The 25,715-nt window shown below is 40.5% G+C and overlaps 1 protein-coding gene across 1 annotated transcript in view; it reads right to left on the bottom strand.

Moving 5' to 3' along the window:
• Window positions 1-24,691, bottom strand: part of emilin1b (elastin microfibril interfacer 1b) — a 53,289-nt gene extending 28,598 nt beyond the window's left edge. Inside the window, exon 1 of the mRNA XM_086071491.1 lies at window positions 24,199-24,691. Coding sequence (XP_085927617.1) covers window positions 24,199-24,335 — 137 coding nt within the window. The 5' untranslated portion in view covers window positions 24,336-24,691. The remainder of the gene's footprint in view (window positions 1-24,198) is intronic.
• Window positions 24,692-25,715: the final 1,024 nt, after the last annotated feature.

Raw genomic sequence — 25,715 nt, 5'->3', positions numbered from 1 at the left:
TGTCCTCCAGCGGTCACCATCGGTATTACCCTCCAGAATCCTGCCGCTCATAATTAATCTAAAGTCTCCATAATTCTTGACATACAATAGACCGTGTGTATCTGAACGACATCTACATATACAAAGTGTTAAAGTTGTATGTCTACCTCAAATGAATGATGTGTGTAACTTCTGCAGCCATCTAAGTTTAGCTAATTAGTAGGGCTGGGACAAAATATCATTTGGCAATACATCGTGATACTGTCCATCCCGATACGCAGTATCGATCCATTAGGTGAGTATTGATACTTTTGGATACCTTATATTGCCGTGCAGCACCTGCACCACCCACTGCTTACAAGGAGCCTGTCATATCTTAATCTGCCAAACCGATAGATGGCAGCACTGCACCATCGCAGTTTAGCAACTTAAAAAAAGACACGAACTAGAGTGTAGCCTACTAGCCTACTAGCTAATATGCCTTGGGCTGCAGCAACCAAATGAGAACGCCGCCGCCGCTGATGCAGCAATTACGGAGCAAACATCTGTGTTTTTGCCAGAAATGTTTAAGGCCACAAGTGTATAGAAGTGCAGGCGTGCACCTCAATGTCGTTCGGGTGGCCGACGTCAACTGTCGGCTAGAGCGCTCCACAACAGCCCCCTAACAAAGCGCACGTCATCGAAAAGTTGGACTTTTGAAATAATTCAGCACGCCAGTCAGAATAGTTTGTGCAGAGAATGGCTGGACATTGGAGTATCGAAATAGGGGAACTCCAGTGAGGAGGCTCTCCAGCTTTGTGTGGACTATTGTGAGGAGAAGCAGTTCGGAAAATGGATTAATGACTACTAGACGTGTTTAAAAAGTAAGTTCTAACCTTTATAGATTAAATGTAATATATAAAAACATGCGAACAATTCAGTTTAAGAAAAGCCTCTCAGAAAGCATTGATTGCGCTCATATCTTGAGGCTTTATTATGGAAAGAAACATGTGGGCTGCTCTTTTCCTTATTTTTTTTCTTTTAAATCAGATGTGGAGTAGCTAATCGTTTGATGTTTAGTCTAAGTGGGCATAAGGTGGAGATGGCCACGGTAATGTTGGTCCGGATTGAGAAACTTTTTTGGGAAATTCTTAGCAATGTAGGTACAGTATGTGCAATGATTTTGAATGGAAAACTTTTGTCTGATCCCCACTTTTACTGATATTATTTACGGATTTACCAAAACAGATGGCTGACATTGATATTGCATGATAATATCGTTTTCCTGATAAAAAACACACACACACACACAAAAAAGGGTGAGTGAAATATCGGCCATCCCGGCCGGATGATCCCTTTTGTTAAATACACGATAAGGTTAATACTAGCCCAAAAAAAGGCTAAAAAAATATGTATATATTTTTTTTTAATCGCAATACGTATCGGATCGCCACCAAAGTATCGGGATCCGGATTGGATCGCGACAGAAGTGGATCGTCCCAGCCTTACTAATTAGGAAGCTAAGCGGATTAAATAACTTTATGATTGTGGTAGTGTTTGGAATGTGTTCAGAATGTTAAATGAAGCATCTGGCTTGTCAATTCTGATTAAAATGTTCAAAAGCTATCCCAAAAGCTTGGCCTCAGTCGACCAGACCACCTGTCCCTCAAGCTTAAAAGCCAGTGCGCTAAGAACATCCCGCTCTCTAAACTAGGAGGGGCGGGTGAAACTAGGAGGGGCGGGTGAGTCGGGGTGGGTGAAACTAGGAGGGGCGGGTGAGTCGGGGTGGGGAGCCATCGCTTGGGGTAGACCGCAGTATATGTCTGGGGGTTTAGGGGCCGGGGGGAAGCGGGGGCTGGGCTGTGGTGGGTGTTATGCTTGCCCTGTCCTGAGTGAGGGTCGATGGCTCCCCTCTTTGGTGGAGGTTTTTCATGCATGCCAGATCCACCACACCAGCATCTATCAAAATTCTAACTAACTCTGGTCGCTGAATCGGTGGAGGCTGATGTGTGTGGATCTCACTCTGCTTCATCTATCCTACCTTCCTTTCTTTAGTCTTTCCTTTGGTCTCTTGAGGTCTCTCTAATTTGTTGGAATTTATATGCTTCTGGGGTTGGTGAAAGATTCTGGTTTGTAACCCTATGTGTTGTAGGTGGTGTCTGGTCGGTGCTGGATTTCACTTTTCTCTCTTTTCTTTGATCATTCCTCGGGTCTCCTGACAATATCACGACTCTATCGAGATTCTGAAGTATTCGGTTTAGGTGAAGGGTATGTGATTTTTAATAGGTTTCAGGTGAATTAACGGCACAAACTCACACACACGCACATAAGCACACATGCACACTCACACACACACTCACGCTCAAAAAAAAAAAGAGAGAGCAATGATGATGACATGTTGAATCGGTAAGATTACCGAATAAACAATACTGAACTCGCTCAGAAAAAACAGCCCGCTCTCTGGCTCACAAACTGCTCCTGACCATCTCGAGAGATGTGTTCACAGAACACGTTGAGCGCGACCACGTGGCTTCTTTCTTTGAGCCCTGGACTTGCAACCACACCGTGCACCCCAAAGCGCACGTCACGCAAGGACGGACTGTTCCTGCCGAGAGCCGATCCACCTACCGTTCGCTTTCTGAATCACGCGGCTTCCGGTCAACCTGGTCCCACGCCGCCTGTGACGCACTGCCCGCAACACACGACGGGCCAGCCAAACCAACTGAACTGGGCTCCACCTGCCTCAGACTTTGCTGCGGGCATTCCAGCCGCGCGCGCACATCACCACCAGCCAGAGACTTTGCTGCTACCTTCCAGCTGCACGTGCGCCCACCGCCGTCGCCTCCAATGGGACTACAGTCTGAGTTTTCTTCAACTGAGGATCATCGCTCGCCGAGTCCCTCTCTCCCGTGCACCTGAACCAGTCCATAAGTGCGCCTTCATTGCAATCTGACCATTCCACTGGCGCAACGCTTTGATCCAAATATAAAAGGATTGAGAGGTCAAAATGCTTTATTTTCCCCATTTACACTACCTTTTTATCTTAGTTCGTTTGGTTGCATGTTTTCTTTTCATCTTTTCATCTATTTTAATTCCGTTTTATTAATAGGTTAGGCTGTGACTGTGTCTGATATGTGTGTGTTTACTAAATAAATTTGTTGTCTAGAAATTCAATTTCTGCCGAATCATTGGTGTTTTCTGAGTGGATTGGTATTTTTTCTTACTAAAGCATAAATGTCCACAATTAACTATAACAGCAACTTCAGATTATGAATACTTGGTAATAGGATTTTCATCGTTTGTTTTGCTTCTAAAACAAGCAAAGTCAATGTACTGCCCCCAGAGGTTGCTGAAGAAATTACAACTTTCCTCAGTACCGTCAAAATTACTTATTCGCCAGTACGGCAACCCAAATAATCGCTACATATTGGTGCGGCCCGTGTGAGGCTTAATAAGAAAGGATGTCCACTCAGAGACACGCATGATTCAGGTTTTGAACGACTTCACGCAGCGTGTAGATTCACTTGTACAGAGGAGCGCGTGTAGTGTATACAGCATTTTTGAATTAGTAGATTCACCTCTTCAGTGTTGCCAAGCGTCGGCCGAGCCACTTTCTTGTATGTGTCGTAAGGGCGTGGCTAGCCGCCATCTTGGTACGGGATAAAAGTGAGAGGCTGGGCCGCCATCTTGGACAGGTGAAGAACATAGTGAATTGCGATTGTGAATTAGACTTGTATTTTGAAGACGTAACGTAATAGAACTCGAGTTTTGCAACTTGAAAATTTCAACTGGCTGAATTGGAAGTTGTGTCTTTGTTTCCTGGGAACTTTTATTGAATTCTCTGTGCACCGCGACGTGACGAGGCTCTGTCTTATGTACCTGGGAGTAGTTACCCGAGGTTAACATAACGACTTTAGCGTATTGTCCCCGTTTTTCCTCCCGACCGTGGGAGACGTATTGGGTGTGATCGTTCATATTGCGAGCTCAATAACAGCTCAGCTACCGGGGTACCCCTGTGCTGGGACGCCAGATGTGTAGCGTGCACGCCCGCTCACAAGGTTCGGGAGAGGCTTCAAAGGCCCCAAAGGCTATATTAGACGAGTGTCTCGTGGCCCACCGGCCGCGACAGAGAACCACTAGTGTTCCGCTCGTTAGCCGAAGAGCTAAATGCCAACGGCGCCGCTAGCTGCTAAACTAGCATGCCATAGCGAGCGTTAGCCTGCTAAGCTAACCTAGTCGCCGTAGCCGCCGTTAGCCTGCTAAGCTCACCGCTGGTGCAAGCGTTAGCTTGCTCCGCTGGTAAGGATCAAAGACTGTTGCTAGCTACATGTGCTAAATCACTAACTCTATTGAATTGCATGAAGAATCATATGCTACGCATACACCACCTTTGATTTCAAATCCTGTGTTGAACCTCCTCCTACTACGAGTGGCTTCTAGCTACCGTGTGGACTCGTGAGATAGTAACGATTATCTGCAGCGATTAAACATTTGTGGGCTAATTGAGTGTTTAATTACTATATTAATAACCAATCGCGTTTTAACCTCCTACAACGTATAGCGTAGCTACGCGCTAGCTATTCACATAGCTGAGGCCGCGGTTGAAGAAAAGCAAGGCAAGATCTTACATCTACGCTAGCTGATTTGTAAGGAGCGTTACGCTTGCATAAACAACATACACTGTGGGCTAAGCCAATTAAAATAATTATTTGTACTGTTGTGAGTTACCTTGATCTAGTTTTCCACTGCTTGTCGAGCTCTCGTCTACCCTTCCCCCTTTAATGTTTTGTTGCTTACTGGTTTGTTTATTTTGTCATTGCCATTGTATTGTTTTCATTATTTTCATTTAATTCAAGTTTACATTTGTTTTATAGTTAATTAAGATGGTTGTGGGTTCCAAGTGACATATTAGGGATTCAGCTCTAATATTTTTGTACAGTTTTACAGTTTTCATCTTTAACCCCATCCATAAGAGACATTTGCATAGAACTGTACTTACACTCCAACTATTTAATTTGACTAAGACTATTGATCCATTTTAAATGTATTTACCCTTCCTGTTTTTTTTTTATTGAATTTAATTTTAATTGTAACTTTTATCTCGGCTTTCACATTTTTATTTATTTATTTATTTTTGCTTTTGGATTGGCAACGCTTCCTAGTTCCTTATTTAATTGGAATATCCTTTGGCGAGTGAATCAAATTGAATTTACATAGACTTGAGATAGATTTCTCACAACTTGTGTAGCTTTTGGGGTTGCGTAGCCTTGCTCTGTGTACCCTCCTCCTTGCTGCAAATATTCTCTTTGTTTTGTCTGTTTCCTTTCTGACAGCTTGAACCCAGTGTGTATTGTTGACAATAATACTTGATAGCGGTAGTTAGGTAGCTGCGTACGCCTAGCTGATTAACTACTAAACGCTAGTAAAAAATGTATCGTTAATTGTCAAAAGAGTTAATTGTTGACATGGCCGCTTTATGAGAAACTCCCAGCCCATGTGAGAACCTTGACTTCCTTGCACTGCTCATTCAGATGCTGACCAAGGACATCTTACCGGGATACGCGGAGTCCGTTAAAAATGTGAATGTTGATACACTTAACAGTAGCCTTGCGCAGCTCATGGGCGAAGCTGAAACAACATCCCCAAGAGATAAATCACTCCTTCGAATGGTCGGATGTCTAACAGTGAATTTTGTGGCGCAGCTGAAGTTGACGATGCGGAAGATTGCCAGGTGAAACACTAGCTTGAAGTGGCACAACAGCGGAACCGTGAAACAACGGCGCAGCTGGAAGCTGCCAACGATCGAGTGGTTGGCGTTAGAGCACAGTTAGATGGCGAAGATGCTGTGCATGCCGAGACCTCAGACAGCGATGCAGACGAATTTGCATCCAACGATGACTCTCCTCAAAAGATTGGTGAGTTAAGCCGAGCTCTCGAGTCCGCCAAAGACACAAATTGAGAGCAAGAAAGATTGTTGAGAACCGCTGCTGACAAAATTCCTAAACTGAAATCAGAGGTGACTGATCTGACTGACTGACCGACAAGAGACCAACGTCGACAAACCGAAGCAAATTACTTGCTGGTTAGTTCGCTGCTAGCTCAGTCATCCAATGATGTGAAGCGCCTCCAAGTACAGGAACACAATCTTGAAGTAGACGGCTCGTATGACCTGCGAACAAAGTTAGCATTGACTGAAACCGAGGTTACCCGCCTCCGACATAGCCAGCAGGACTACGAGGCAGAGCTAGCGCATTTTAAACATGAGTTAGAGCGCGCGGAGCAGTTAAATAATGTTGTCAGAGGAGAACCCCTTTCGGGAGCTCCACCTGCAGGCAGACATCCTGTTCCTGGAGCCACAGCACCACAACTGAAACTGCCGCCTGAGCGTGAGCCAGTGACCACGGCCGCGTTAAGCCTGGCACTGCCACTAGTCGCGTCTCCACGAGATTTGGGACCATCATGTGCTGACAGTTTCCAAAGTGGACCCATGTCGACCCTCCCGTTAGAGAGACACATGTGTGCCAAGTTCGAACTGAAACCAGGGGGGTCCCACAACACATCAGATTATGAATAAATAAATGAGGATTTGGATTTTATTCGTTGTGTTTCTCCAAAACTGGAAGTAAACAGAATGTGGTGCCCCTATAGGCGATTGAGGGAATTACAACTTCCTCAAGCACTGATCAAATTACTAATTCGTCCAAAAAGACAACATCAACACAACATCGCTACACATGTATTTAAATAATGTTGAAATATTCTAAATAAACTTCCGTGCACCTGAACCAGTCCGTAAGTGCGCCTTCATTCCAATCTGACCATACCACTGGCATAACGCTTTGATCCAAATATAAAAGGATTTACAAAATGCTTTATTTTCCCCATTCACATTACCTTTTTATCTTACTTCGTTAGGTTGCGTGTTTTTTTTTCATCTTTTACTCGCATTTTTATTCCATTTCATTAATAGGTTAGGCTGTGACTGTGTCTGATATGTGTGTGTTTACTAAATCCGTTTTTTGTCTAGAAATGAAATTTTTGCCGAATCATTGGTGTTTTCTGAGTGGATTAGTAATTCTCCTACTAAAGCAAAAATTTCCATAATTAACTATAACAGTAACTTCAGAATATGAATACTTGGTAATAGGATTTTCATCGTTTGTTTTGCTTTTAAAACAAGCAAAGTAAATGTGGTGCCCCCAGAGGTTGCTGAGGAAATTACAACTTTCCTCAGTACCGTCAAAATTACTCGTTCGCTAGTACGGCAACCCAAATAATCGCTACATATGTACTATTTAAATACATTTTATTTGTAAATATTACTTTTGAAACAATGGAAACAAGATATTAATTACGAAATAACTACATTTTATTGTTACAGCTAATTAATGTTTTTAAGTTATCTATACCCCAAAACTAGTATAGTTCAATGAAATAAAAAATTATTAGTGCAAATTATTCATAAAAGCATACAAAGTTACACAAACTTAAAAAAAGTTTGTAGTAGTTTTTTATAAAACTTTTGAGTATAGTGTACTTAATCTATTTGACGTTTGGGTTTTACGACGGTGTATTAGGGCCACGTCTAAATGTGTTTTTTTAGAGGGTGGGGTTAATATTCTGAAAAAAAAACCTCATAGAGGCAAATTTGAGAGAAAAAAACTCAGAAACTTACGAGAAATACACAAATATAAAATTGGATGTTTGTGCCAATACTTTTCGGTCAGGTTTTTAAATAAGGAGATAGTAATTGCTTTAGCAGAGATTAAGCATATGATGTTAAGTAATTTGCTCTTTGTAGTGTTGTGTACGGCCAGCGAAAAAAAGACGCTTCGCTTTGCGAAGGTCCACACCCTGAGGATCAAGCATTTAAATTAATTTGTTAAAATGTATATTTACTTGTACATTTATGTTTCGAGAAATATTATTTACACATTCATACATTTTGGTATTTTTAAGTAACTAAATTGATGTGTCGAATCTGCTGCTGATAGGGGATCAGGAAGTGTTTTCGCTCTGGCTGCCGTGTATGACGAGTAAAGTTTAAATTAAGAATGAATCCGTCTCCATCACCTTTTCATTTTATAAAGTGTCTCATTAACCACCAACGAATCCTCACATTAGACTATAGCTACGCGACGTGTATTTGTCGTAATTTTCTGAGTTTTCTTCTCTCGCAAATCCTAAAAAAAGCCTGTACTGGGGGAATGCCAGTCGCAACACAGCAGACACGTCCACGTCAAACTTTAGCAGTAATACATTTAATAATAATGCATATATTTGTGGACACTGGGAACAAGTTGCTATTTAAAATTTAAATGTGCAAAATTTCACAAATTACTTCATGTTAAAGATTATATTGCTCTTAATATGAAAAGAAAAATACACTGAGCTGTCACCGTCTTACAAATGCAATTATGCCATCTAGTGGCAGAAAAAGACTGTAATTTTTTACAGTTCAGTACAACTTTTAATTTTTTTTATTTATTGCACATTTAGAACAGATATAAAATTTGCTGATTAATCATGAGTTAACTATTGAATTCATGCAATTAATTAAGATGTAAAAAAATAATCACCTGACCATTTGAATTTGGCTCTGCAAAGTGTGCAAATTACTTAAGAGTTTTCAAACAAGCACCAAGCAAGTAAATCAGAAAGCAAAAATACCTATAGTACATGTTTATTCATCAAGTTTGGCTGCACACTGAGTTAATTTTTTTAATTTCCAGAGTTAATGCTTTAGTTTTGACAGCCCTACTTTACATATTTTGTCTAGCAACTGCACATAAATATTATCTTACATCTTACCAATTCAAACCTTATCAATCTTGTGTAACTTAATATAATTTTTCCCCCTTTTTCTTTCTTTTTTTACTTTTATGATCATTGTGCACCTTAGGAGGAGGGGTTCACACTTGTTGAGTTATGTATTAATTGGGGGGCAATACGCTCCTTGTGTAAAGTACATTATGTACTTTGTGTATGACATTATGACAATGAAACACGTTTAAATAAAAGACTGACAGAAATGTTCTGTGTATAAGAATCAAACCAGTAGTAGTTAGTACTTATTAACAACTTATATAACTGCTTCAGCTGTGATGTTCACTGGTTGATAGATTATTTTGTACACTAGACATGTTTAAAATGTCTTTATTGTCTGGCTATGTAATATAATCATGTATAATAAAATAATAAATATGTAATAAAATCTCTTCTTAAAAAAAAATCTAAAGGTGTCCTAACCTTGATTTTATGTTAATGACTTTTGAGACACTATTTTAACAGAGCTGTCTAATGTAAATATTTTCAAAATAATTTTTTTGACAATTCTATGCATCACAAACTGTGTCAATTTGTAAATGATAACATTGAAAACTATTTTTGCAGACATTGTTGAATTTGTACAGCCATGTTCTATTAAATTCAGATAAAGCAGTGATTATTAAACTGCAAAATTAATTAAAGCTGCTAGGCCAGGCCTTAAAGTTTTGCGATGTGTTAACAATTTCAGTCTCTTCCTCCATGTCCGCCCAAATCCTCCTGACTACTGTGGCAGCTGAACAGAAAAGAGTAGTAATATCATAAGGTCATGTAAGAAAATGCTTTTCCCATGATGCTTAGAGTACATGGGTTATGTGGTCTAAAAATCTCTGAGCATGAATCATACATTTGCAGTATTGCACTTGTGTGTGGAATCACAGTCCTTTTGGCACAGAGGGGACCAGGATGTCATTAGAAGCAAATTGAACTGTGTATAGGCCCAATGATATATTTCCTGCTCTGGGTCTGACATAATTTTTAATCAATCAATATATCAATTTAATTCAGTGGTAAAAAAAAAAAAGAAGACAAAAAGACAAAAAAAAGCAATATTCAAATTCAAAGTAAAGTAAAATAAATGAAAGGGGACAGAAAAAGTAAAACTTGTTTTGTCTGCCCCTGATCAACACCAAAAACACACACACACAAAAACAACACAAAATGAATGACAGCGAGAGGTTAAGACGCTTTCAGTTCAACAATGCTACTCACACACACACACACACACACACGCACACACATCACACACATACGCACACACATCACACTCGCATACGCGCGCGTATGTGTGTTTTGGTGAAATTATGGGTAATTGGCAGCCACAAACAAATTATTATCAAAAATGATAATTAGCTCTCTAGCGCCACCTGGTGAATTACGGCTTTTAAGACTCTCAGCTCGCATTTTTTATTTTCTGGCTTTAGTTGAAGCCCCACTGAAGGGATAAATTGGGTAATCGTGGGAAATGCACTATAACACATCAGGTGTACAGTGCATCAAAAAATATGAAAAATTATGATTTATAATGGGAGTCAATGGCGCCAGCTGCTGGCGATTACCGCTTCGCTATGTGAACGTTTGGCTTCCACATATAACAATGACAATACCAATTTAGAAATGTTGGATGGTGCCATTTTGAACTTCAATCAATCAATCAATCAATCAATCAATCAATCAATCAATCAATCATTTATATCATTTGTAAAAGAAAAAAAGATAATATAAAGCAATATTAAAATTCAAAGTAAAAGAAATGGGGACAGAAAGAAGTACAACTTGTTTAGTCTGCCCCTGATCAACACAAAAAAAAAAACACGCTCACACACACAAAAAAACAACACAAAATGAATGACAGCGAGCGGTGAAGACGCTTTCAGTGTAATAATCCGAATAATTCAAACTAATTCAACAATTAATTAATTAATTGATTAATTAATTCAGTCATTGTGCTATATATATTTTTGCAGTAATTGTGCTTGTATAAAAAACAAATTAAATACTAATGGACTGAGAAGATTTAGTTTTACAATCCAGATTGTTCTACAGACTGACACCTTGAGTTGAAATACATCTTTCTTTGTGTTTTGATCTATATTTAGGTTTAGAAAAAATGTCTGTTCCTCTTAATTTGTACTCGCTTTCCCTTTTTATAAATTTGGTTTGTATGTATCCACAACCTCAAACAACACGAATAGCACGTTTCTGTAAAAGAAAGATGGATTCAGTGTAGGTTTTGGCTGCACACCCCCACACTTCAATGCAATAGGTCAGATATGGAATAATCAATGAACTATATAATAACAAAACATACTATGGTTTGTGACACCTTAGATTTGACATATTCTATTTGCGCTTTCCATGTTAAATGTCCATCAATAATAATACCTAGAAACTTAATTTCATTAGTCCTTTCTATTTCTATGTCTTGCACAGTCAGTGTTGCTTCGACCTCCATATTTCTACAATTGAAAATCATAAATATGGTTTTACTAATATTTATAGACTGTCTGTTAGAATTGAACCATTTCCTAATATTCTTAAACTCTTTCTCTATTACTTGTGATACAATATTTTTTTTTTCCCCGGCATAAAATAAAGTGGTGTCATCTGCAACATACATTTAAACAATTTCGAAATATCATTCATCATTATGGGTATTTATTTTGTGGAATTTTGCACTTAACCAACTCTGCTGTATGGATGCTCCAAACTAAGTTTCGTTGTTCCTTTGTGACAATGTCAATCAATATTCTGAATATCATTCACATAAAGAAGAAAACGTACTGACCCCAGAATTGATTGACTGATTGATTGAATTGACTATTGAATTTAACATATTGTTTTCAATTTTTTTTTTATAACTGGCAACCAATTGATGTGTGACACCTCTTATACAATATTTAAACAATTTATGCAATAATATTTCATGATCTAAGGTGTCAAATGCTTTTTGTAAATCCACGAAAACGCTTACTAAAATATGTATTTTATCCATGGCTGTGAATATTTCTTCAGTTAACTCCATTAATGCCATGGTAGTTGAGTGATTGGAGCGAAACCCATATTAGCGATTACTTAAAATTGTATTCTTAAATAATAAATAATGTATTTAATCTTGTCGCATACAATTTTTCCAATATTTTAGAAAGGTTATTTTAGCGCGTGTGTGTGCAAAGTTTCAGGAAAAAATCATGAAATTTGGCGTAAATTGCTAGCGTTTTATTAGAGGCTAGACACTCTCTTTGAGCTTAAAGGAACACAACATAAATGAAAAACTAACCAGCTATTCTGTTAATTTCAACTCTTTCCTGAAAAAAAATCATCAATTTATGTTGAGCAATTATGATTTTATAATACTTTTTATTAATATTTTTAAATTTTTTAGGTACAGTAGCGGCCATTATTGGACAGTCACGTGATCTTCGTGACGTATCGTGTGCTGTAAACACGCAAAAAACAACATGGCTGTAAATGACTACAAAGAGACTCATGAGGAATTATTTCATCCCACGCTGAACATCAAAGGGAAAATTCTGCCCTATAGTAAAGAACCACTTCATCAAAAGCAGGACAGCCACAGGGGACTCACCAAAGATTTGTGTCCAGCCGACAGTGAAGATGAAACTGGCCAATAAGCACGCATTGAGCCCATAGCGTGTAGAAGTTGGGGACTGTCTGCAAGTTGCGTGTTACAGGGAGATGTATGTGGGACTCAAGTTACCATTTACATTGGTCACACTGGAAATGTAAGTTGTTGGGCGGTGCCTAACCTGGACGGTAAACATCCGACTGACTTTTACTCGCTAGGTTAGCTACATGGGCTTACCCTATCTTATGTTCTTAAAAATTATTATAGCCTGGTAATTTTACTTTTCCAGTGTTTCCTCAGAGGGAGCCCTCTGCGGCAGAAGCTGGGGTTGGGTCTGCAGCCGCAGCTCTTGGCCCTCTCCTGGCCCTCTCCTGGCGCAGAGGGCTCCCTGAGATCGTGTTTTTGTTGCTAGGTTCCCCTGTGCTGGGCATTAGATCATCTGTTTTGTTTTGTTTTGAATGATGCACTTTTTTTTTAATGTGTTGGTATTGTGTGGGGCGGTGGGCTGGGGATTTGATTTTAAACTATGTAAAGCACTTTGAGTTGCATTCTTCTGTATGAAAAGTGCTATACAAGTAAAGATTGATTGATTGATTGATTGAATCGATTGATTGATTGATACTACAGTAGGCATGACGACATATTTTTGGCGGAACCCCATATTTTAGTGCTGGTCAGTCGATAGACATCCGACACGGTCACAGTCAGATCCTGTGTAAAAAATGTAAAAAAGGTCTCCGATGCTTACTGCCGAGGCTGAGTGAAGCGCCGGAAGTGAGTCATTCTGTTTACCTGAACGCTTCTGGGGTTAGCAGCCTTAGCGCATAACCCCCATTTAGACGTTCGATGTAAGCTCGAAATTGTCAAAAGAGCCAAGTCCGCCGCTCCATAAACGCAGACAATTTATTATCATTGCCGTTCGCTCTGGTCAACGAGAAATCGAGCGACATACGGCGTGTCGTCGTTTATAAGCGCGCACGCACACACACACACACACCACCAGATGTCTTTAAAGTAATTGTAACAACTCTGATTGGATGACACAAGGAAGGGACCAGCATGACAAGGACAAGTGGATATGATCAAACTTGACGAAACAGACACTGACCAAAAGGACAAATGACAACTAACATCTAACCAGAACCCGAAATACATCATTACTCCAAATGCTTGTAAAATTGTGTTTCAGAGGTCCTGTTTGGTCTGAGATTGTTCACTATTTTACTTGGTATACTGTGGCTGAAACATTTCGTTTTTGTTAATGTTGTTATTTATTCCATTTCTGAGTTGGAATTTTTTCCCCCATGATAACTGGATTGCATCAGTTAAATAAAATGTCTGCTGTTTTTCTTTTATTGATATCAAACATGTTTTTATCATTTATCCATCTACTTAGTACTCAGGGGCCACAGAGTTACACATTTTTGTCTGTCAACAGCAGCCTAACGATTTGACTATTTGCTTTATTATGTTAGTGAATGATACTGATCTTAGAAACACAAAGACAGCTGTACCTAAACAACAACAAAATAATACTAGCAAATAAAATCTCTATGTATCATATAATTAAGATGTCATTTGTAAATGTTTCTTCAGCCAGTTCACTCTTCAGACTTTTCAAAAACGTATTTTAAGATGCATTCCCAAACATCAGCCATTGTTTCAACATGCACAACTATTCTGCTATTTGAATGTACATTAGCAGCTACACTTTTATCGACATTATCTGAAATTGTTGTGTTGTGATACCATACTGTGAAATATACTTATACACCAGGGGTGCCCAAGTTCGATCCTTGAGAGCCCCTATCCAGTCTGTTTTCCATGTTTCTCTCCACTAACACACCTGATTCATGATCAAGATCATTATCAGGCTTCTGCAAAGCTTGCTGATGATCATTAGATTCAGCTGCACTGCAGGAGGGAAACATGGAAAACAGGCTGGATAGGGGCTCTATAGGTGTCAGACTGATTGTATATATGTATATGACAATGTGTGACTTTTATGCCATTATAAGCCATCTATGATTAAGTATACATGCCACATACTAGGGTTCGAATCCACATTAAGGTGATGACAGTGGACGTTGATTAATTGATGACATCATCATTCAATAGTTTTTGCAAGTCGCTGTACACGCCAATGTAATAAATAAGTAAATACAAATTACTTTGCAAACTCCAAGCACAGGCTCACCTACTCAATCACATTTTACGGCTGATGTCTTGAACACATCAAGCGGGGGGTGGGGTGTTGGCGGGGGGGCTAGGGTTTGCGTGATATAATTCTGATTAATATATTGTAACCAAAAATTAAGCATGTTTACTTATTTTGAGTATATTATCTATACACTAAAAAAACAATGTTCATCAAGTTAAACATTTAAAAAAAAGTATTGTTCTTGCATGATCTGACATTTAAGAAGAACGCAGAAGTCATTTGTGAAAGGGGAATTGGAAGGAATGCAATGTATGTGCCTTGAGGGTGTTTATACCACATCTGTTACAGCTACCCCATTATGCAAAAAAAAAATAAAAATAAAAATCTCCGGAGTAAAGATATGTGCATGAGACAACAAAACTCCTTCAACGCGATCCAGAATGCAATTTCAGTTTAGTGACATCCTCCCTTTGATTTAATAGGTGTGTTCCAGGTAATTTCCCAAGCATGTCCATGCGTGTGCACGCGTGTGAGACGCTTCAAGAAAACATATGTCACCAACTATTAGTAAAACGACAAAGTACCACTGATTGTCATACACACCCAAGTGGGGTTGTCCACATTTGACCCACCCACGGAGTGGTGAGCAGTGGTGCCGCGCTCAGAAATGATTTGGTGATCTAACCCCCCAATAACAACCCTTAATTCTTAAGTGTCAAGCAGGGTCAGGCAATGAGTCCCATTTTTATAGTCTTTGGTATAACATATGGAGGGCCAAAACTGCCAAAACTGCTAAACTAAAAATGACTAAATAAATAAATTAATAAAAGTGAAAATAAAAGCGGATATTAAAAATATAATTCAAAAAATTAAATACAAAAAATTAATAATGCATGCATTGTTTAATGCATATATATATATATATTGCAACAGCGAAGCCCAACCCATGACACGCTTAGGACCGCCCCCTCATTTTAATAACATTTTGACCTGACGGTCTGCAGCATGAAATGTGAGAGCAGAGCGTTTTTATTTATTGATATGTAATTTTATTTATATATTTATTTATTTCTACATTAATTTTTGTATTTATTTTTTGAATCTCGTTTTGTATTTATTTTTACTTGTATTTGTTTATTTATGGATATATACAGATGTTGTTGTTTTTTATATCCGTTAACTATATTTTTTTATACCCGTTTTTATTTTTCACTTTTATTCTTTCATTTATTTATTTAGTCATTTGTTTATGTTTTAATTTTGGCAGTTTTGGTCCTCCATAACCTACACGGGAATTGAAACTACCACCCAGTCTCAGGGCGGACACTTAACCACTAAGCCGGTACTTAAACCTGAGTACAGAATCACTCTGTGTCATTTGTATCCAGGGACATACAGTATCTGAAAAAAAATTATACAGCATGTGCATATGTGTGCAGGGAGGTAATTATTTGAACACTTCTCTAATTCTATGTTTAGTTTAGATTAATAAATGTCCTTTACATTCCTTGAGATGAGATAATAGTTTTCACTGTTCCTTACAGCATTCTTTTGTTGACAATTACCAACACTCTTCTTGGCAACATTCTCCACTGCTGCTTTCCAGCGATGACATCTCTTCTACACCATATGAATGTACAGTAAATTGTGTAATACTCTGCCAACATTGCTGCATGGGGCTGGATTGCAAATGATCAAGTTTTTGTTATTATCAATCACATACACTCAACAAAGCAGAGTTGTGTCCAGTTAACTCTATTAGCTAAAATCGTGACTAAAATATACACTGGACCTTGCCATAGCGAGCAATGCTATGAGCGTTTAAGCACGAGGTACAGCAGCATGACATCACAGATTATTTATATCTCCGAACACTCAATGGCAAGAACAAGGACCTAATGTGAATGGTATGTTGTGGTTTTAAGACATTCAAACAGTGGTCACAAGATTGGAGAGGCTGCTTTCACTAATTGTTTAAGTTCCGGTGCCTACAGTATGACACAACAAGAAAACAAGAAGACAACTCAACACAAAATACTTAATAACACTGAAACAAATCATTGAAATGTGTATATTAACTTGATATACACTGTAAATTTTAATGTAGCCACAAGTGGGCACAAGCCAGTGTCTTCTTGTGGCTGTCCCAAGCCTGGATAAATACAGAGGGTTGTGTCAGGATCCGACGTAAAACTTTGGCCAAATCAAACATGCGAATCAAATATATGACTTCCATACCGGATCGGTCGAGACCCGGGTTAACAACGACCGCAATCGGTGCTGTTGACCTACAGGGTGCCGGTGGAAACTGGACTACTGTTGGTCGAAGAAGGAGAGGAGGAAGGTGTGTTTGTAGGAAGAAAGAGAAGAGGAACACTAAGAGTCTATGACTGAGAGGGATTTTGAATGTTAGAACTATGACAGGAAAAGGTAAAGAGCTGGTTGACATGATGCAGAAGAGGAAGGTGGACATACTGTGTGTTCAGGAGACCAGGTGGAAAGGGAGAAAAGCTAGAAGTTTAGGAGCGGGGTTCAAGTTGTTCTATCATGGTGTAGATAGGAAGATAAATGGAGTCGGAGTTATCGTGAAGGAGGCGTTTGTTAGGAACATGCTGGAGGTAAAAAGAGTATCATATACAGTGATGAGCCTGAAGCTAGGAATTGAAGGTGTGATGATCAATGTTGTTAGTGGGTATGTGCAACAGGTAGGATGTGAGCTGGAGATGAAGGGGAACTTTTGGTTGGACCTTGATGAAATGATGCAGAGCATCCCTAGAAGTTAGAGAGTTGTCATTGGTGCAGACTTCAATGGACATGATGGTGCAGGAAACAGAGGTGATGAGGAGGTGATGGGCAAGTTTGGTATCCAGGAGAGGAACACGGAAGGACAGATGGAGGTTGACTTTGCAAAAAGAATAGAAATAGCTGTCGTGAATACTTTCTTCCAGAAGAGGCAGGAACATAGGGTGACATACAAGAGTGGAGGTCGGAGTACACAGGTAATCTGAAGAAGATTGACACTTTGACCGCGGGACCGCATCGCAGAGGTGCCCCGAAACTCCACCTGAGTGCTGTGGCCTGCATGAACTGTGGGGCAGGCGACACACTGAGCCGTCTGACGGCGGCAATACACTGTAAAAAAATAATAAAAAAATAAAATAAAAAAACACGCTGTAAAAAATAAATAAAAAGCACGCTGTAAAAAATAAATAAAAAGCACGCTGTAAAAAAATCTGGGAAACAGCAAGGCCGCGAAAGATGAACCGCGAGAAACGAGAGAACACTGTACTACATTTCAACGAAGAGCTGTAATCAAAAATACAAAATGATACACACAACTAGAGAAAGTGCAATTTCTGCAGAAATAGTGTGGGAATGCTGAAAAGCCTAATGCTACACCTGAATGCTAAGATTTGAATTTATTGTGCCCGCCACGCTCCGGTGGGCGTCCTGGCGCCTCGGGCGGGCCCCAGTATCCGGGGGGCGAGCCCTATCGCCCCGCCGGGCTGGTCCCATATGCCCGCCGGGGTCCCGGTGGGGTGGGTGGGGGGCTTGGTGGGCGGGTGCGCCTCCTGCCCCCGCCCGGTTGGGGAGGGCCCCGCTGGTCGCTCCTCTTAACTCACTACACTAGGTTTGCACAATACACTTTTATAGACATACAGGGCACATAACACACTTTGGGGGGGGGGGGGGGGGGTAGGGTGGAAACACCGTCTCCACCCTACAACTCCCCTCCAATTTTAATGCACCACACAACTGGGGGGGAAAGGGGCTTGTGGGGGTGCCATCGGTTGGGGACCGCGGTATAGAGCAGTGCTGCGGTCCCCTGTCCGTGTACCGGGGGGGGGGGGGTGCTGGGGGTGGGGGGGTGTCTGGGGGCTTGGGGACCTGGGGGCGGCTGGGGCTGGGTTGGGGTGGATGGCGGGGGTGGATGGGGGGTGGGGGGGTCGTGGGGGGTGCGGGGGTTGGGGGCCGGTGGGGTGCCTGGCGGGCCTGCAGTGCCCCGTCCTGCTGCGTTGGGTCGGGGGCGCGGGCCGTGTTGGGGTGGGGGGCGCTCCTGCTCCTGGGTTTGCTCTCCGGCCGGTGGCCCTGGCGGGGCCCGGGGGTCGTCCTTTGGCGCTGCCGCGGCCTGGAGGGCCCTGAGGTGTTGCGCTTGCTCTGTCCTGGCAGGGGTCGACGGCTCCCCTCTTTGGTGGAGATTTTCATGCATGCCAGATCCACCACACCAGCATCTATCGAAACTCAGACACAATCTGCTTCCTCCTCAGGTCATTGAATCGGTGGAGGCTGGTGTCTGTGGATCTCACTCGGCTTACTCTGTCCTTCCTTCCTTTCCTCAGTCTCTCCTTCGGTCTCCCTGATTTTTTGGGGGGGATTTGTTGGAATTTAGATGTTTCTGGGGTTGGGGAAGAATTCTGGTGGGTGGCCCGGTGAATGGTGTCTGGTCGGTGCTGGATTTCACCTTCCTTTGTTTTCTTTGGTCCCCTCGGGTCTCCTGACGGCGGTGTTCGGTTTAGGTGAACGGTATGGGATTTTTTTTAATAGGTTTTTGGTGAGCTAACAAATACACGCACGCACATACACATACTCACCCACATACAAAAAATAAATAAATAAATATATATATATTTATAAAAAAAAAAAAAAAAAGAGCAATGATGATGACATTACCGAATGAACAATACTGAGCTCTTTAAAAAAAAGAAAAAAAAGAAAAGAAAAAGAAGAAAAATAAATGAAAATAAAAAAATAATAAAAAAATAAAAAATGATTTGAATTTATGTGCTTAAATCATTTCAGTGAAATTATAATCCATTTCCTGATATAATAGTCAATTGGTATCGGACCATCAAATGTACTAAAATGTGGTCCAAGCAGGATTTGAACCCAGGTACTATGTCGTGGGAGGCACTTGCTCTAACCACTGGGCTAACTTGACTTGGCTGAAATCATGGCTAAGGTGTATTTCATCTGATGCTGAAAGCTAACATGCATTTAATCATTTCAGTGAAATTATAAGCCATTAACTCTTTGACCGCCAAAAACGTTTAATAACATTTAGTAAAATCCAAATGAGTGCCGCCAAAAACGTTAAAAGACGTTAACTATGTTTTTTAATGGAAACGGGTGGAGGAAAGCCTTGGCAAGCTGTGCTCAAAGTATCAAGCAGTTTGAGTTAGTATAATGACTATTTATGGGCACTAGATGGCAGCGATGACTCTCTTTGGACAAGATTGGGTAGGAGTCAGTAGTAGAAGACGTGAGGTGGCGCTAGAGTGTTGAGGGGAGAATGGCTGAGGAAGCGAAAATGGCGACCGGTTGCAAGCATTTTTTTCAAAGACGAAAAGCATCGACCAGTGCTAAAGAGCACATTGATGATGATGATGGTGACTCCGAGGTTGATGCCGAAGTTGAAGCGTTGACGTGGCGGCTTCGACCACGTCGTAAAGCCTCACCGGCTAGCGATGCTAACACCGGAAAACGTGGTGCACAACTGCACAGGCGGACGTTCAATCGGACGATGAAGAGTACCCTGAATCCAATGCATATTCATCGGAGGAGTGGGTACAGTCTAATCACGGAGAAGACACTGGTTCTGGACTACAATGCCACCATGAATGGAGTGGATAAGATGGATCAGAACATCTCTTACCACCCATTCACGCGGAAAAAAACATTGAAATGGCACAAAAAATGTGTTGCCTATCTATTTCAAATATGCATGTTCAATGCATTTATCTTGTACAAAACAAAAAATCCTGGGAAGTGCCAGCACTTTTTGGAGTTATTTTAGGTGGTGAGAGGGTGGCTGTTGGAGGAAGTTGTTGCAGGTATAGGAACTGAAGGGCATGAGGAAGGCAGACGTAACACCAAGTCACCATATCATGATCCTGAGAGTAGACTTGATGGCAACATGGCCAAACACACACTGCAGTATATACCTGCTACTCCCCGGAAAAAAAGGCCGGCAAGAAAGTGTAGGGTCTACACGCGAAGGGGCAATCGCAGTGAAACTAATCTGTGGTGCAAATCCTGCTGCGTCCCCTTGCTCGCAGGGGAGTGTTACACCATATACCACACAAAAAGAAAAATTGTGTAGTTGAAACATCCACACAATTGTAAATAGTAACACATACACACCACACATGCACAGTTGCACACATTTGTAAATAGTTTGCCAAATTCTGTTCCGTTCCGTCTTCAATTCCGCTTATCCAGCTTTAGCAGGGAAGCCCAGACTTCCCTCTCCCCAGCCACTTCAGCCAGCTCCTCCGACGGGATCCCAAGGCGTTCCCAAGCCAGCTGTGAGACGTAGTCTCTCCAGCGTGTCCTGGGTCGTCCCCGGGGCCTCCCGCCGGTAGGACATGCCCGGAACACCTCCCCAGGGAGGCGCCCAGGAGGCATCCGAACCAGATGCCCGAGCCACCTCAACTGGTTCCTCTCAACGTGGAGGAGTAGCGGCTCGACGCTGAGTCCCTCCCGGATGACCGAGCTTCTCACCCTATCTCTAAGAGAGAGCCCGGCTACCCTGCGGAGGAAACTCATTTCGGCCGCTTGTATCCGGGATCTTGTTCTTTAGTTAGTTTGCCAAATTGTTTTATCAAATTGTTACACTGTTGAATGTAAATAAACTTATTTTGCTATCAAAAAACACTTTTTCATTGTTGGTGGTAATGTTTTATAGAAGTAAAGCACTGTTTAGGTGTTTGTGGCATCATTCATGGGAAAAAAAAGTGTCAAATTCACTAGAGTGCATGAAATAATATAGTTTCACAAAAAGCTTGATTTCTACGTATTTTGGTCCAAAACAGAGCATTTGAGTGAAACTAACCTATTTTCTATTGTTGATTACTGAAAAACTGAATGAGGTAGAAACAAACTTTTTTTTTCTGATGAAAGATGAAAGTTCAATCTTTCATTTGGTAGTATCTGTGTTTCCATAGTCCAAACACAACATTTTCTGTGGACCTTGAAAGATCAGTCAAAATGCTCTAAATCAGCTGGCACCCACATGTTCTCTTTTCTGAAAATGGTTGGCAGTCAAAGAGTTAATTGATATGCTAGTCAGTTGTTATACATGTATATCACTTAGCATAATGTCCATGGATATTTTTGCAATGTACAGTCGGAGGTTAGAACTCGCAACATTCTGGTTTCTAGACAACTGCGCCACCAAGCAGTATTAGACAGCTGGTAATAATGATGAAGTTGTATGTATGGAAGTGGGCGTGGAAAGTGGGACTTAGAAAAAGTTCAATGTCTGTCCCATTGAAAATAAATGGGTAAAATATTATATTTAACGTTAAATTGTGTGAATACTGTAAGTAATGTGGAATCAGATGATATATGCCCCAGGAGGCGTGAATTTTTGAAGCTAGTGATAATTTGAACAATGTAAATCGGAAGTATTATGTGGGAGTTATTGCATGGCAAAAAAGTGTGGAGAATAAAAAGTGCCTGAAATAATAATACAAGTTAGAAACAACATAAGTATTCCCACAATAAAGGTTAGAAACAACAACACAGAGTCCGGCTTTTGGAGTTAGCAAAATCCTAAATTCTGGAGGGAGACGGTAATTTAGGACTTTGATTGTGGACCAGAGGTTTGCAGTTTCAGTCTCCTGTCTGAGCATAGTCCAGGTATCCTTGAGATAGTCTATAAATCTTATAACTGCTCAGTGGCATGCCAACATCGAACTGCATCATCATGCTGGCATCACTTCCTTGCCTGCAAGTGTATGAATTGGATCTTTGTGTTGTCTAATGCAATTCCCAACTATTTTGACAACATGAGGCGTTGAGCATCATGCCAAACCTGTGACAGACCAACAGCAAATTGTTTGTATTGTTATAGTACTATTTCTATAAGTTGCTAAACAGAAAACTGCTTGAAAAACAATGAACATTATGTTTAATGTTAATAAAATCTGTGAAAATAAAGTAAGTGGAATGCAAAATCACTCCCAAGGCTAAATTCATCATTTAATGTTGTTATCTCTCTGAACGCTTACTGTCACCACATGCAGTCAAAATGATACTGTACACAAATTTACAGGAAATGAAGATGGACGAATAATAGTATGGTTCCCCTTTAGAATCTATAAGGCCTTCTACCCTGATGAGAAGGGGGGGGGGGGAGTGGGGTGACAGGTACCTAATGTTGAATGAGAGTGCCTGACTCACTTCGTTTTAGATGCGTGATATGTTTAAGATGAGAACATTATGTGGGACAGTCTGAGTCTTGGTATTCATCATCACTAGACTAATCCAACCAACCTTTTGATGTGTAGGTGAGCTAAAATATTACAACTTTCATGGAAACAGGAAATGGCCTAGACATTGGTTAATTTATTGAGATATGTGTTTTACAACTTTTGTATATTCAGTATGTTGTATATAAACATGTTTAGCACAAATGCACAATTTAAAACAAGAAGACTGTGCTGATTAAGGTGTAAAGACAAGGTTTTACTTGTTTTTAATGGCAGTGTGTAGAATTAAGCGCCATTTATTGGTGAACTAATAATTCATTCATTTTAAAACCTTACTATTATTTCAACAACATGCACAAAAAAAGTTATGTCAGAGCCATTGGCTATTACGGTAACAATTGAATCTGACAACCACTCCACCAAGCCACCCCACATCACACATCACATCCAAACACATTCCCTAGTACTAGTAGCCTGGCTTAGTTAAAGAGATCAGATAACAGGGCAGCTTTTTGGGCTTGTATGGCTGCACTGCCAAGTGAAGTTTATTTGTATAGGCCTTTAAACAAGAGTCTAAAGGGGCTTCACAAGCCTAAGGTTGACAAATATTAGTGACATCATTAGGCAAGTTTCCACTAAGTGATACACTTCAACTGGGTTTACCACAGATGATTCAAAAGCCGTAATGTCTGATCTGGCATACGTTTTTACATTGTAGGGTGCTTAGGCAGACTGTCATAACATGACATCAAATGGCCAAGATGCCACACAGTTTAAGAAAGAAACACATTGCATGCAAGACCCCCCCCAGATGGACATAAAAACACACAGGTGTAGCAAGCGGCAACTTTGAGAACGTGATAAATTTCAAACAAGTGTGGTTCACATCTTTGAGCACAGGCAGTTAAATGGGAGTGCCACACGCTACACACAAGTAGTCCTCATAAGACCGAGGTTCCTTGCGAATAGAACATGTGCAGAATGTTCTTTTCAATGGGGGGTAGGTGTTTACTTGGCCTTGTACAACCGGAATATTGCTATACTAATCTAGTTTTCAAAGGAATAAATTATTGACTGGATGTAAACATGAGCACTGCCAAACGAGTGCATTTACCACGCATAGGTGATTTGTATAATGTGCCAATAGTCCTTCTGTGATGTGGGAGGTAAATAAATTATTGTGTTATGGTCCACCTGTTGATGTTTCCATTCAATCACGCATGCTCACAAATGTGAATGAACGCCAAACTCTTCCTTCTCTATATTGGAAAAAATATATAATTTGAATGGAAAATTCAATCATTTACAACCAATGGTTAGTACATTTCAGTGTAATTGATAGGATAAAGAGGTGTTTTCAGGCATCTGACTAATTCTACACATAGAAATAACTTAGAGAACACATAGAAAAGCAGAATTACCATCACATATCAGTGCATATGCCGTTTTACCTGTGTCTGCTGGCGACTCGAGCACCTTGAGCATGCGCATTCCCGCCGGCGTATAGGTTATAAGAGGTTCGGAGCGGGAACGCGCTTTTGGCGTCCACACAGGTCAAGAGAGCCAGCAGGGGCAAAATAAGTGCCATCCCGCTGATCAAGATGCGACCTAGAGTTTCGTTACAATTTAGCGAGGGAAGGCTGTCTCAACTAGCTCCATGAAGTAAAAAATAATAGACGGTCAAATTATTTTCAAGTTAAAAAACAAAAAAACAAAAAGAACGTTCGTCCTATCGATCCTGATCCATAGCCTAATCCTCGTAATGCAGTTGACGCGCAGTTTAAACTCATCTGATCCGCTCCGGGTCCCGCCTTTCGTCCACGTTTACTGCGATCTAACTCGACAGATTTTATCCATCAGAGTAATTCGTGTCGCATACGAAACAAAGAAAAGAAGAAAAGGTTGCGACATAGTTGCTACAGACTGAACCAAGTCCAGCTGCTCCTCCTCTGCATCACCGCCCCGCAGAATTGCCCCCGCCCCTCCCGGAGGAGAAACCAGACACATCTAACACCAACAACACTACTGTTAGTGTTGTACTGCTACAGACCACTCTTGATTTAGTGTAATTACTGTCGTCAGAGAGAGAGAGGGAGATTTTAATAAATTATTTATATATTTGATTTTAATTGACAGCATTAAATTATATTTATTCTCCATAAGGAGCCTGAAAAATTACCAAGTTTTGGATATCCCACAACTTAAAAAATAAATAAATGATACACTGACATCATGTATTGGCACTGAAAAGCATGGCTTTGAAAATTAATGTTGGAAAATTGCTTTAAAAAAAAAAAAACTCAGTAGTTTCGACTACTAACCAGCCACCCTCCCAAATACATTCAATTAATCTGAATAAACTTTCCATACTTTCGCTCGTTCCAGTAACACAAGTCTGCAGGCTACCGCTAATTACAGAATTTAAGAACAGTTTTGAATTTAAAAGTAAAAAATGGCTACCAATTTTAGAGGTCTAGTGTGATGTGTGAGAGCGTGTATGTAAGTGTGAGGATCCCAAAAAGGCAGACCAAATTCAAAGAACAAAAATACTAACTTTAATGAACAAAAGACGCGAGGAAAATATCCAAGGAGTAATTTCAAAATATCAAACAATCATAACAATACCTAAACAATTGAGTACGTCAATAACCAAAAGTGCAAGGAATAATCCAAGAAGTAATTTCAAAGTACCAAACAAACACAAACTAGCAAAAACAACTAACCCGTCAAATATCATTAACAAAAAGCGCACAAGTGGGCAGAGCCGCTGCGGACAAGAAAAATACAAAAAGATACATAGCTACAGTAGCAATATCAAGAACAATACTTAGTGAGAAGCTAGATCAGAGAGTCGTGTAAAGGCAGCGAGACAAATAACCCGATGCCTCCTGTCGACCAGATCTTGAGAGTGGGTGTCAGTTTTAGCTTCATGGCAACTGGGTTGATGATGGCCTCGATAATGAATGGG

The sequence above is a fragment of the Leptonotus elevatus genome, chromosome 3, assembly GCF_054856555.1.
Source record: "Leptonotus elevatus isolate MCC_2025b chromosome 3, RoL_Lele_1.0, whole genome shotgun sequence".
Taxonomy (NCBI): domain Eukaryota; kingdom Metazoa; phylum Chordata; class Actinopteri; order Syngnathiformes; family Syngnathidae; genus Leptonotus; species Leptonotus elevatus.
This window is presented reverse-complemented; position numbering and strand designations above follow the sequence as displayed.